At 45.1% G+C, this 14,703-nt stretch overlaps 1 protein-coding gene across 1 annotated transcript in view; it reads right to left on the reverse strand.

Annotated features, from left to right (window-relative positions):
* The window catches only part of St8sia1 (ST8 alpha-N-acetyl-neuraminide alpha-2,8-sialyltransferase 1), a 128,392-nt gene that overhangs the window by 63,756 nt on the left and 49,933 nt on the right, over positions 1-14,703 (reverse strand). Inside the window, exon 2 of the mRNA XM_040743543.1 lies at positions 10,314-10,458. Coding sequence (XP_040599477.1) covers positions 10,314-10,458 — 145 coding nt within the window. The remainder of the gene's footprint in view (positions 1-10,313; positions 10,459-14,703) is intronic.

Raw genomic sequence — 14,703 nt, forward strand, 5'->3', positions numbered from 1 at the left:
CTTGAAGAAACCTAAGTTGGGCAGGGCAGAAACTTGGAAAATGAGCCAGAGAAGAAGCCAAATCTGATTCAAGAAGATCGATAAGAGATGTTTGAAGAATTCTGAGCAAAGATTCCTTGTTATGTGAGATAGGATACTAATCTAAGTTAATGAAGGGAATTTTTTAAATTTAATATAAGAAAAAATTTCCTTCAGTTCTGCTTGGATTGAACATCCCTTCTAAAACCCAGGTTGAAATTTCATTATTGTGCAATGTCATTAAGAGGCAGGGCTCTTTAAGAGATGATTAAGCCATGAAAGGTTTTCTTCTTCTGGATGGTAATCAATGCCATTATGGAAAGAGTGGTTAGCAACTGCTTTATTAATAGCAGACTACCCCCAGGAAAAACATTATCAGATTTAATTACAATCACCTGGATCTCAATACTTTTTCCAACCTTAATAAAAATTGAAACGCCATCTTGAAAACCCTGAGTTTAGATTCATGAGAAATCAAAGTCTTGTCCTGCTCTCCAAATATAATGACAAGATGCACATGCTGCAGAATTGATTGGCAGGTCCTCCTGTATGCAGCAAATATGTGTTGCTTTTATTCGGTGATGAAAGCTGTTTGGGCCTATGGTAGGGCAGAATATAGCTAGGAGGGAAATCCAAACAGAGATGGAGAAAGAAGGCGGAGTCATGAGATGCCAGGTAGTCACTAAAGGAGTAAGATGCCAAAGTATTACAGGTAAGCATGACCATGTGCTGATACACAGCTTAGTAAAAATGGGTTAATTTAATTGTGAGAGCTAGTCAGCAATACGCCTGAGCCACTGGCCAAACAGTTATAATTAAAAAAGACTCTGAATGATTACTCCAGGAACTAGTGGGCAGGAAAGAAACCTCTATTTACATATGGTGCCAACACAGGGCACATACATCCACATAAAGCCTGGGAAAGTTTTTTTAAAGGAGTCTAGACACACAAAAACAGTCAGAAACAGCTTCTTGTTAACCACACTTTTGTTAGGCCCTGTTTGCTGGCAGCGAACAGACATGTGTCTCCTTTATAGGCGGCTCTTTCAGAAGGTCCCGCCACGGAGCACCTAAATGGGGTTTATGGGCAGCGTGCTGCAGGTTACCTGGTGGCAGCGTGAACCCCAGAGTTGCGGGGGAAGTATGACTCTACTGGGTACTTCCTCCATGTTGGAAAGGAGAACAGGATAGAGTCAGCAGCCAAAGCTGGCACTTTGGTCCTAGCCACACTGGCTAAGCATTTTAAAAACTCTCCTGATCAGAAAAGGATTACAGATACACAGTAAGAACAGATTCGGACCAAAAAAAAATGGCCTCTAAACAGGTCACAGTGTGTTTGATATATGTGCATGGACTTGAGAGAGAGAGGATGGAAGATAGACAGAGTTACAGATTAAAAAAATAATTTAAGGACAATAAATTGATGTCCTTAAAGGACAAATAGAGTAAAAAAATTATAATGGGCCAAGTAAAAATAGAAAACACACTGGGAGTCTGTATATTATTTTCTGTGAATTTTTGACTGTTAATGAGCAAACTACAGAGAGACATTAGACTGAAGGAGTTGCTAAGCTAAACCAACATACATACACGCACACACACACACACACACACACACACACATATATACATGTATATATATATTTTTAAAGGTATCTTGACTGCAAATTTTGAGTCTAAGGACATGATGCTTTGGAAAAGAGGTTCTGCTTTTATTTCCACAGAAGATGAGAAGCTGTGGGACCAGACTTACTCAGTTTGATCAAGTAAGACGCCCAGAGAGTGATGGCGCAGGTGATCCAACATCCACAACAGTTCCAAAGCAACTGACTGGGATGGTGTAGCCTCACGGACTAATACAGCCACCATTTAACCATAATTCCAAATTTTCTCAGATTACCAGGATCCCCAGTCAACAGAAAATAGCATAGAAAACTATACCCAAACTCCCAAAATATTATTTGTAAATATTTGTTTTCATTTACAGGGGGCTGACTATGAATGGTCACAGTCAATCTCTTTCTAAAGAAAAAGGGGATATGATACAGAAATGAATACATTGGTATGGATTTTGGTTTATTGATACAAATTTAAGGTCAATTTTGCTATACTATATGTATATTTCTACTCTTGTATTATGTTTATGTAGCTCACTTAAAATGTAATGTATAGCTAAGAAATACAAATTAATAGTCATCTATAATAGTCAAAATTACAGTCACATCAGTTTTTCTAGATATACAGAGATATGTTTCAGATGGATAAGTTATCTTCAGATACTTCAAAGACATACAGAATATGACATTTAAAATGTTTTAAGAACTTGGATTTTTTCTCGACAGTGAGAACCATCTGCTCCTGGCATCACCAATTACTTCAAGAAGATAATAGGCATCGAAGAAGCTCCTTATGGAGTTTGCTTTCAAAGTGGCAAGATTAGCCATTTGGGCATGAAATGCTCTTGCCTGGACTTCTTGACTGTTGCTGTATAAACTGAACATGCAGGACCCACAGGAAAGTGACTGCTGAACTTGCCAAAACAAGATGGACAGCCCTTCAAGATTCCTGCTTCATGGAAGAGTCTGCAGACATTCTGCAGGACACAGAGAAAAATGACTGACAGACTGCCAATATAAGTTCGACAGTTTCAGATTTCCTGCTTCACTTGGAAGTCTGACAAGCATTGTAGGCCTGTAGGCTGAGCCCCAGCATCACAGAAGAACTTTGGGTGACTGTCCATGCAGCCAGACATCTCTGTCATTTCTAGAATTTTGTAAGTTGCTTACAATGCACTTCCAGTTTACTTAGGGTATAAATATCTTTCTGGGGTCTTTGATGGAGTTGAAGACTAGATAGTTATATTTATAGTTTTCCTTAGTTACAATAAAAGATAAATTAGATATAAAACCTTAGACTCACAAAGATAGGATAGATGATAAAGTATTTTCTTTAATTTTGCCAAATATAGACTAAATATTGTGATTGTAATTCTTGCTTGAGAACTGTTTTGTTATATGTAATTTTACTATGTTGAAGTTAAAACCTTCATTTTAATTAGACAGAAAAGGGGAATTGATCTGAGATGATCTTCTGTATGCTGCGAATGTGTGTTGCTTTTATTGATTGATGAAAAAAGCTGTTTTGGCCTATGGCAGGGCAGAATATAGCTAGGCAGGAAATCCAAACAGACACAGAGAGAAAGAAGGTGGAGTCAAGGAGACACCACGTATTTGTCAATAGAGTAAGATGCCAGAACATTACAGGTAAGCTATGACCACGTGGTGATACACAGATAAGTAAATGGGTTAATTTAATTGTGAAAGCTAGTCAGTAATACACCTCTAAGTTTATTTGGGAGCTGGCAGGCAGGAAAGAAACCTCCATTTACACAGAATCTTTTTATCTTTTTATAAATACTTAATCAGAAACCTTTTAATCAATATCTACAAACTCCTGAATCCCACACTCAACAGATTCTCCTCATTCACTGTCTTGAGAAATTTCCACCCTTGGCTAGTAGGGAGCTTTTCACCATCCATTCCTAGTATCACCAAAATTCCCAGGAAAGGCTTAAGCCCACAAATGCTTTGACAGATTAGGACAGATAGAGTCTGTAGCTGTGGAATATCTGCCTAGCATGCATGACATCCTAGGTTTAATCCCCAACACTGGATAAAGTGAGTATGACAGTCTATGCATGTAATCCCAGCATTCAGTCTATGCATGTAATCCCAACATTCAGTCTATGCATGTAATCCCAGCATTCATTGTATACATGTAATCCCAGTATTTAGTTTATGCATATAATCCCAGAATTCAATCTATGCATGTAATCCCAGCATTCAGTCTATGCATGTAATCCCAACATTCAGTCTATGCATGTAATCCCAGCATTCAGTCTATGCAAGTAATCCCAACATTCAGTCTATGATTGCAATCCCAGCATTCATTGTATACATGTAATCCCAGTATTTAGTTTATGCATATAATCCCAGAATTCAATCTATGCATGTAATCCCAACATTCAGTCTATGCATGTAATCCCAGCATTCAGTCTATGCATGGAATCCCAGTATTCAGTCTATGTATGGAATCCCAGTATTCAGTTTATGCATGTAATCCCAGAATTCAATCTATGCATGTAATCCCAACATTCAGTCTATGCATGTAATCCCAGCATTCAGGAGACAAAGGCAGGACGATCCAGAGTTCAGAGACATCTTTGGCTACAGAGAGTGATCTGGAAGTCAGCCTAGACCACATGAGGCCCTGTCTAAAAACAAAATAAAACATACACAGCCCATAGTAATATCAGGGGCTTCTTTGGAGAAACCACTGTAAAGCACTTTCATATCCATAACCCTGCTTTAACTTCGTTCCTGAAGATACTACTAAAGTTTAATCTAAAGACCAGTGGTCATTCATTCCATTTTACAAATTATAAAATCAGGTTGGTGCAGTTAATATAAATTATATATAATCACAAACAATATCAGAAAAAGGCCAAGGATGGACCTGGATCTTTGTGCTGTGTTACCTATAACGTTCTGCAGTATTGGCATTCAACCAAAACTAACAGGGTAAATTGCCCAAGTTACTCAGTGATAATAGAGGCATGGTCTAGATTCCTACAAGGAAGCAATATTTAGAAAATGTTTGATTCCCTCTGGGGACCTGGACCTGGGTATCTCTTTTGTAACTATCAAAACAATGTAATTGCTCCTGTTTCTCTTCAATATGGGTTACTGGGGCACACAGAGCCAGAGAGAGAGAGAGAGAGAGAGAGAGAGAGAGAGAGAGAGAGAGAGAGAGAGAGAGAGAGAGAGAGAGAGAGAGACTGTGTTGTGTAGGACCCCATAGCCTGCAATTCTACACTCTTGCTTTCCTCCTGAATTGTGGCAAAAAAAAAGCCCTCAGTTGTTCCAAGGTAAGGAAAGGTGAACTCTTTAAAACTGTTTCAAGATGACTAACAGGGACTGACTCACTTACTGGAGATGGTGTCTCTAAAAGAAATAAATAATGATATGATGCTATAAGGTTTATGTATGCATGCATGTGCACAGCTTATGTGTGTGCATGCATTTGCACAGCTTCATGTGTATGTACATGTGTGTGTACAGCTTCATGTGTGTCGATGCATGTGCACAGCTTTGTGTGTGTGCATTCACGTGCACAGCTTCATTCATGTGTGCATGCATTGCACAGCTTCATGTGTGTGTGCACATGTGGAGGTCAGACACAGATATCCTACGTCTTTTTAAACTCTCTCTACTTTTTTCTTTGAGAGCTTTCTCGGAACCCGTAGCCTATTAGGCCTGACTGGCTGTGCCAGCACACTGGCTTCTCTGGTTTCCTCCGTGGAGCTGGGATTCCAGGCACACACTGCCACGCCCAGCTTTACATGGTTCTGAGGACTGAACTCAGGTCTACAAGCTTTTAGGGCAAACACTTTACCAGCTGAGCCGTCTTCCTAGTCCTTATAAAACCTCTGAACTCTTACTGGCTAGGATTCATGTTCCAGCTTTTTACCCACCAGCTCCAGAAACCAGAATCGGAATTTAACACCTCTCACTCTTAGTGAAATGGAAAGAGTACCAACAGAGATGTTTAATGGACAGCCTAAGGGAACGTGGCAAAAGCCAGGCACGTATGGGGTGGCAAACTCAGAGTGTTGTCCTGGAGCTCAGATCCTGAACTACCAAGCTTCTCTGCAAGCTAGACAGGTATGTGTGACTTAGTCCTGACCAATGAGACAAGAGCATTAGTGTGTCAGGACTTCTCTTCAGTCTCTTTCTCCTGCTAAGATCCTGGACCAAGGTAGGTATTTCCTTGGCCATCGGCTAGTTTGGTTCAGCAAAAGAATCCTGAAAGCCTGATGGTGAGCAGTAGCCAGAACCTGTCTCTGAATGACCGACCCTTTACTTTCCTATTACTTGAGAAAGCGATTACCTATTGGGTTATAAAGCATGCCTGACAACAAATGAGACACACACCCGGCAATGCTCTGTGCCCAATATACTCAGTCCCCTTAGTTTCTTCACAGTTGAAAAAGTATGTATTGGGAAAGTGACTACACTAATATGACTACTTACAGCAGGACACACATTTCACTAGAAGGAAAAAGGAATTGCTACAAGACACAGGAATATCCAGGGGCTGATAAAATTACATTCAGCACAGGTCTATGAAGAGGGAAAGTGTACATTGTCATTTCAACAAGGCCAATTCCAGAAACTTGAAATGTCCTACTGGGTTTCCCAGGGGCCAAGGACACAGCCTGGCCAGTCTCAGCAGAGCGCAATGGGAGGTGTGATAAAAAACTGAGGAGCCGAGCCGGGTGGTGGTGGCACACGCCTTTAATCCCAGCACTCGGGAGGCAGAGGCAGGCGGATCTCTGTGAGTTTGAGGCCAGGCTGGACCGACAGCCTCCAAAACAATACAGAGAATCCCTGTCTCATAAAACCAAAAAAAAAAAAAAAAAAAAAAAAAAAACCTGAGGAGCTGGGAGCAAGTGCTGGCGTGGGGTGGAGCGTGTTTATTCCTTGCGTGTGGCTTCGGGGATCACTCTGAGCAGACTGGTCTAGCTTGTGACCCACACCATGTGACTATCATTCATGCGAAGAGTTCAGAGCTAGCCACATTTTTATTGTACAAAGAGGGATATTTTTCAGATTGTATCAGAGCAGATGTGGTTTCTAACATTCCGGCTCCTTTCTTGTTCAATATGCTTCTCCTAAGGAAGGTATTTCAATGCAAAAACAGATTTTATTTATTGTAGTTCCTGCAACTGCTGGACCATGAAGGCTTAGAAGGGACAGCGCTGAGGTTGGGGATGTGGCTCAGGGACTGCAGCCCTAGGTTCTGTGTTCAATCCCCAGAACCACAAAATGGGGAAGATGGCTTAAAGATCCTTAGCTAAAACGGAAAACGATAATCCAACCTAGGATATGGGTTAGCATGTGGGTGGGCAGTGGTACCTGTGCAGGTGTGTGAATATATATGTACACCCACCCTGTTGTCTCTCACTAGAACCTGGCTAGACTGATGGGCCACTGAGCCCTAGCGATCCATCTGTCTCTGCATCCCCAGCACCAGAATTGTAAATTATGCAACTATATCCAGCTCCATAAAAAAAAAACAGGGACATTGAGGATTTGAACTCAGGTCTGCACGCTTGTACAGTAAGCACTTTACTGGTAGCCATTTCCCAACTGTGTCATACTATCCTCTGTATACACACACACACACAGTGTAAAGTCGGTGTTTCCATGGTAGGGAGTTTATGGCCGTCCTGAGCAGGAAGCACATTAGGAAGCCTACATTAGTGACTGCCTCCTCCGCCTCCTCCTCCTCCCCTCTTTCTCCTCTGATTCCTGCTCCACCTGGAGCCCCACCACACTGGATGGCACCGCTATATTCAGGATGGATCTCCCCCGAGTTGTCCGACCATGCTCCCACATGCACACCCAGAAGCGTGCTTTCCTCATCCAGGCGTCTCTTAATCGCAACTGGCAAGTATAACGATCCAAGCATTTCACAGATGACAGAGATCCCGTAGCCTAGCTCCCATCCATCCATGAGAGGTTTGAAGTGTAATCCAAGAGTCCTTATTAAAAGTTCCGGGGAGATAAGCAAATCAATAAAATCAGCCTTCCTCCCTAATCATGTTCAACAGTTACTTCGCCAAAGTACATTCACAGAGCCGTTTGGACACAACTTCGAGAGCTCTTGATCCCTAAAGTTCAACCTCAGTGGGACCTAGACAAGGCACGCTGCTGGCAAATGAGTAGATGAAATGGGTGGGTGTCGGTGTGACCTGGGAAGCATCGCTCTACTACAAAGAGGGAAGCTCACGCCAAAGTCGTAGAATCAGGAGAGGACCCTGAGGAAACAGCAATGTGTATGCGTGTAATTACGCAGGGAACTATGATGTGTCAGCATCTCATGCAGTTGATAATGAAGCGATAGGAAATCGTGAAGTGTCCGTGTAAGAACCGGCAGACTGTGGTAGCTGCTTTGGTGTAACATCCCCATGACACAGTACCCTCTGGAGCCCTTGTATGCAGACTCAGCCCTAAAGAGGGTCTAATAAAATCCCCCAACCAACACAGCGCCTTTCTCTTCGGCTGTATATTGGCAGCAACAATAAAATGATGAGTAAGCACAGGCAGAGGAATAATGACGGTAAGAATTCTCGCTAGCATGTGGAGTGTTTAGGGGGAACGTGACAGTAGGCTGGGTGGCCCAGAAATTCGAGGGAATTAACTTTCCTGAAATTCTGCCTGATGCTGCAGTAGGGGGGTTAGCAATGCACCCCTGTGCTGGGTGTTTCCAGAGAAGGTTACCTCATGGAGGCGTGGCCCACAGAACGGTTTAACCCAGTGACAGATGCCAATTTTGAGTAGAATATTGGAAGGTTCTGGAATGATGGAAGGCAGTGCTTACCTGGAAGAAGTAGGTTACTAGGGGTTTGTCTTTGGGGGGCTAGAGCTTGTCCTGACGACTTCCTGTTACGATTCCACTGCCATGATAGCAGTGGCTCAGCCCCACCCTGTACGGAGAATCTGAATCTGAACTAGTCCGATCACAGCAACGGAAAAGGCTGGCCAGTGGGCTGGGGAGAAGCCATGCTTTGCTCACAATGGCGAAACCAAGCAGAGCCCACCCGCCTGCTTTCTGCATACGTGTCCTCCTTCCCATGAGCAACGTAAAGGAGGGACATCAACTAGCCGCCCACAGGAAGCTACTGGTTCTCCAGAATGTTAGTCATTTCAGGATCTCAAGGGAAATATACATTCAACCTTACAAATCCATTCACTGAGCGTTTTATGCAATTATGCACATGCAGTGATGTAAAGACCTCTGGTTCCTACAGAAAACCACCTTCTTCCTTTACTGTTGTGGGACAGTGATGGGCACAGAACTCAACTGTACACACTTTTAAAAGGAAACGCTTCCTTCCTGTGTCTGTCAGATACGGCGGCGGGCTCGTTTGTGCCTCTTTAACAATCTCCCTCAAATCTATTTCCTACAATAGACGTAAATGTCACTGAAAACCCTCCACTCCAAAAGGCCCCTTTTGGATTGCGTTAACTGTTGTTGTTTTTGCTTTTTTTTTTCTTAACGGTTAAAGACAGTTGATTCTTTCCACGTCTTCGTTTAGCTCATCACTATCTGTTCTTTGTGGTTTTGTTTGTCTCAGAACTAGGTCTTGCTGTGTAACGTGGGCTGGCCTTGAACTCACCCTGCACCTTAGACTGTCTCCTCTATGTGACAGGCAAGTGCAGTACTGATGCTACCTTTTCGCAGGTGGTGATGTAGACTAACCTAGATCAAGCGTGCCAGGTGTGCTGTAAGCTTCAGCGTGGGCGGTAGAGCCGCAAGCACGGATATGCAGGTATCTCTGTGGCAAGCCAACTTAGAACCCTGCACCCAGAGGTGCAGGCTTGCTCTGCCAAGGCTGTGACTTTGGATTTGACGCAACAAACTGACAGGAACCTTCCCCTCAAGAATGAGCCTGTTAGTCATTCGTCACAGAACCACCCAGAGGGCGAGTCCTCCTGACCAACACTGATCGTGAATCCTCTTTGAGAGCAATCATCTGGCCAAACTTAGGTCGCCCGGAAGACTTGGGAAGAGCAAAATTCATTTCTCAATTTCTCCCTGATGGCTGCTTCACCAAAGCCCCCTCCCCCACTGCTGTGCCACCCAGAGTTCTCTAAAGTAAAAAAAAGAAAAAAGAAAATTGTCTTTTTTCAAAGTACCTAGTAAAAGTCATTTCACTGCAATGCTCAGGAAACTAAGCAGGAAAACGCTAAGTAAGCAAAGGCTGTTTCAGAAGTGGCCAGACTGACTTCTTCCTCTCAGTACCCACCACTCCTCCGCTTCATGGCAAGAATCTAGCCACGGGTGAGCATGAATAGTTCCGAGAAGGCGTACAGTCCCCACCCCCCGGCGGCAGCATCAGTCCTCAGAAAACACTCTTATCTCAGATCCTCAAGATCCTTCCATAGCCAACCTCAGAACACTAGGATCCCAGCATCTCCTGACCGCCGTCTGCCTCAGTTCCGTATAAACTACAGCTCCGTGAAGCCCTTCCTTTTAATGTCTTATTTCCACCCCTGCATCAAAGCAGAGTACATGGAAAGACATGAGGAAAAAATATGCAAGATTAAAATGAGAGAAAGAGGAGATGAAGAGGGCAAGCCCGGGGGGGTCAGCAGACTCATGTGAACCTTTCCTACTGTGGTGAGGAAATATAAGAGGCTTTACCACGGCGGATGGATGCCACTCACCTGGGGGAAGAGGGAGTAGGTGGAATTATCGATGGTGAACGAATACAGAAACTCCCCGTCGTACCACAGGCTCTTCCCCATGGGGGAGTTCGTCTTGGTCATGGCAAAGAGATGGGCAGGATCGCAGCAGTCTTCCATGTGTTTCCTAGGGCAGAGAGGGAAGAGAGCAGCAGGTGAGCGAATGCCCAGCTCACTCGTTTGCCAGCCCCACGGGAGTGTGCAGCCTTACCCCAGTGCCCCTCACTCCCAAGTGTCCCCGTGGTGATCACACCACGATTAACTCATGCTTCAGCCACGGAACTGCACGGCTGTAACATTTCACTTTTAAAAAAATAGTTTCAGAGAAATGCGCCAGCTCCCAGGCACGGCTGAAATGTGTCTAAAGGAGAAAGGGTACATGACTCTTGGAGATGTGCCGTGCAGATCCTGTAAAGACTCGAGGAGCCGGCTCTGAAGGATGAACGCGGCTTTTGGCGACGGAAACACACCTGCGGCTTGTGTGCAGCTGTCAGGAAGTTAGGAACAGTGTGGGAGGATACTACAGGTGTGAAACGAGAGTAGCCCAAAGAGGGAGCACACCCCCCCCCGGCAAGCTGAGGATGGGATTACAGGGAGCTCTTTAGCAGGCCCTCTGAATAGAGGCGGGCGTGCAGTGAATGGTGTGGTCTCAGAGGACGGTGAGGCAGCCTGCCTTCCGGGCCGTCAGTTCTCAGCTGATCTAGAAGCTAGGGACTGACTGGGGTGACTGCTGTGACCTTTTGCCTTGACTTCACCTTCCCTCCTGCGTTTGAAATACTGGCCCCTCGTGGGATTGCCTGGCCCCCACACACTGCCCTGTAGATGACCCCCCGGTTGGCTCCTCAGGTACTAGCCATGCTGCTGTGTTATGGGTGGGGTGATCAACCACTGAGCATTAATGAGTGGAGGAGCCGGCCTTTAGGAATACAGACGGCAGACAGGATGGCACACCTCGATTGTCAACATGGTTACCCTCCTCTCTAGGACCCAGGAGCCACAATAAGTTCCCCTCCTTTAAACTGCTCCTGCCAGACATTTTAACACAGCAGCACCTAAGAGATGACTGAACGCACCCTTCTGGGAGTAACCGCGAGTTGCCAGAGAAGATCAACTAAGATCTGGGCGATCCTGTTCCATCAGCAAGGAGTCTGAGTGGAACCAACTAGCTCTGTCTACTTCCTGGCAGCCATGAGGCGAACTGTTCAGCTCCATCATGGCTCCTGGCTGTATGGCAGTTTCTTCCACATTGAGGAGAGGACTGGAAAGGCTTGGCAGGTACACAAAGGGCCATGTGTCTAGGAAAACAGACACTTGGGCTATTCTGGAGGGTCCCTCCCCAGCACTGAGTAAAGGGAATGAACAAGTCCTGGGGAGGACACTCTCTCTCCTTCCTGACCTCGGAGGCGATGCAACCAGCTACCTCATATTCCCAATCATGTGCCCTCCTCACTAGGACCCAGGAGCCAAAATAAGCTCCCCCCCCCCCCACCCCGCCTTTAAACTGCTCCTGCCAGACATTTCAACACAGCAGTGAGAGTAAAACCAACGCAACATGACGCCATATCCAGGCTGGGTCACTTGCTAACTCCATGACCATGGAGCAACTACACTTAGAGTTTTATAAGAACGTGCTGAAAATGTTCAGGTAAAGCAACCCAAAATCCCAATGCCTGTTTGAATGCTGTCTCCAAAATTTATGTCAAGATGTAACTGCCAGTATAGCCAGACTGGCAGAGAGCAGTGTGACACTGAGAACAGACTTCCTCTTCTGTGATTTTCGTGGTCAACATGCATAGTTTAACAAGCCATGTGCCATAGGAAAGCTCTACTTACTCCCCCGGCTTCCATCGCCTGACTCCAACCTGGTGTTGGCGATGAATGCATCAATAGGTCACATAGAATGAGCACCTGTCCACCTGCTCCAGTTGCAGGTCAAAGGTCAACATGTCCGAAATTTGCCCTTCCCCTACTAGAAGGGCACGACAGGAACCTGTTGTGTAACAGTTTCCCTTAAAACTGAAACATTCCATCCCGCAGGGAAGCTCCACAAACAGGAAAAGTGAACAACTCAAAATTCTCCAGGAAGTCCCTGAAACTGAGCAGATTCCCTAGTTCCCTGACTCACAGAGGAGTCACTCTGAGACCAACCCAGTCCCCCTGGAAGAAGCAGAAACCACCCTAGCTGCCTGAAAGAGCTTTGGAACAACTAAGCCACTTGGAAAGGACACTCTCCAACCTGGTGAGCTGCCTGCAGGAAATGTGTTTCAGGTTCCCAGCTTTGTCAGCCATCACCCATGCTGGAGTGGGCTTTGGTGATGCAGCTGTCTTGGAGTCATCTCTGCTCCTGTAAGTGAACCTCACCTATAGTCCTTTAAGTAACCCTGATAAAGCTCAGTAGGTTGGACTTTGGTGGTGTCTGTACATTGGTCTATCGTAGGCTTGCTAGCTGGGGTGAGTTGTGTCTCCCCAGGAAAGGTTTTGTCACATGACAAGACCCCATTCTTTTGTGCTGCCTACCTTATCCCCAAGATTAAGCTTCATTAGGATAGCATTCCTAGCCGCACCTTAACTTCTCCCTTGTATTGAGCAAAAGAGCCCTAGTCAGAAGACTGGGAGCAGGCCTTGAGAATAAGCTTAGGTCATGGAGCCTCTGCTTAGGATGATCAAGGCCACTGTCACAGGGGGCAGTTCAGACTACTCGGTGTTACGTGAACTCTTTTTCACCAGCCACCTGGGTCCCATCACTGCTTCAGCCCCAAAATAACACAGGAGACACTATATTAATTATAAATCTGTTGGCCAGTGACTAGGATTTCTTATTGCCTACCTCTGTCTTAAGTATTAACCCATAACTACTAATATATGTACTTCTACATGGTTTTATCTTATCGAGAACTCCAGACTCATGTGTCCTCTCCTCCCAGGATCACATGGCGACTCCGTTCTTACTACATTTCCCAGAAACCTCCTTGTCTCCTAGTTCCGCATGTCTTGCTTCATTATTGGCCAACAGTGTTTTATTCATCAACCAATAAGAGAAACATATGTGCAGAAGATTTCCCCCATCAGCTCGGTTTTTCTGCTTCTGCTCTTTCTGCCCTGGAAGGTTGCCCACATGATACCCTCTACCATGTTGTGGCATAGCAGGAAGACCTACACTAGAGGCTCCCCTTGGCCCTGGGCTTCCAGCCTAAGGGACTGACACTCTTTTTTTCTTCCAGAAGACAATTTCCTTTGTAAATTCCCCATTGTGTGGCACTGTGCTATCCTAGAAGAATGGGAACTAAGCCATCGGGTATCGCCATTATTGTTACATTGCCCAGCCTCACTGGTGACATGATGCTCATGGCCAGGATGTTCTTGGCCAGGGAGGCCATGGGACTGCAGGCCTGGCAGCCTATCAGCCCGTGGGCCGCTGAGCTCATTATACTATGCTAGGCGTCCCCTCCTGCTCTTGGATCTTAGCTGGTTTCCCCTTCACACTGGTTTCAATGAGAAGAGGGCAAAGGAGAGGACTAAGGATAAAAACCTTCATCCCGTCGAAGATTTTTAGTGTCATGTTTTGCTGCTATACCAACATTTTATTTATCATAGACTGTTCATCCCTTCATCACCATCACTATTATTATTGTCATCATCATCATCATCATCATCGAGACCGGGTCTTGTTATGTACACCAGGCCGATCTCAAACTCACCACCCTCCCAACTACTGAATGTTGGGGTTAGGAGCGTTGACCACCACACTCGGCGCACCCTTTAGTTCTTATCAGAGCTTCTCCACCAGATGGTAGCATGACCAGTGGGTGGTTGCTTTGTTTTATCATGAGTTGTTCCTGCACTTTGTCAAAAGAGCACCCCAGGCGCTGTAATCGATCCACATGAGCTACATGGTTTAAGAGAATCTCTTAAAATAGGGAGACGGTCCACGGACACGAATATAAATGTTGGGGAGAATGTGCTACTGTTTGGGTTTCCTGCTACAGGTCTGGTGACATCTCCCTTTCTTCTGTCCTTGGGGCAACTCTAAGAGACCAAGAGAGAAAGTATTACTGTCATCATTATGCTCGATTCATATTTACAAAAATGGGCTGCACACGGTTTTAAGACCACGCAGGCCGCAGGGAGAACAGACATGCAGACCCCTGGGTCTAAGTGTGGGCCATTTGCTCTCCGTTTGCCAAGTGCTGAGAACCATACTGATCCTCTTCCCTATCAAAGGAAAGCTTTGTCAGAGTCGAATGGCAGCACCTTCTTCCGGCTGGTACCCGGCAGCTAAAAAATCACCTTCACATTTGTTTCCTCTCTGACTCATAAAAAGAAAAAAAAAGCACATGGGGAAAAGATCTGGACAGTCACATTTTTCTGAATG

Source organism: Mesocricetus auratus, unplaced genomic scaffold, assembly GCF_017639785.1.
Source record: "Mesocricetus auratus isolate SY011 unplaced genomic scaffold, BCM_Maur_2.0 Super-Scaffold_100001, whole genome shotgun sequence".
Taxonomy (NCBI): Eukaryota; Metazoa; Chordata; class Mammalia; order Rodentia; family Cricetidae; genus Mesocricetus; species Mesocricetus auratus.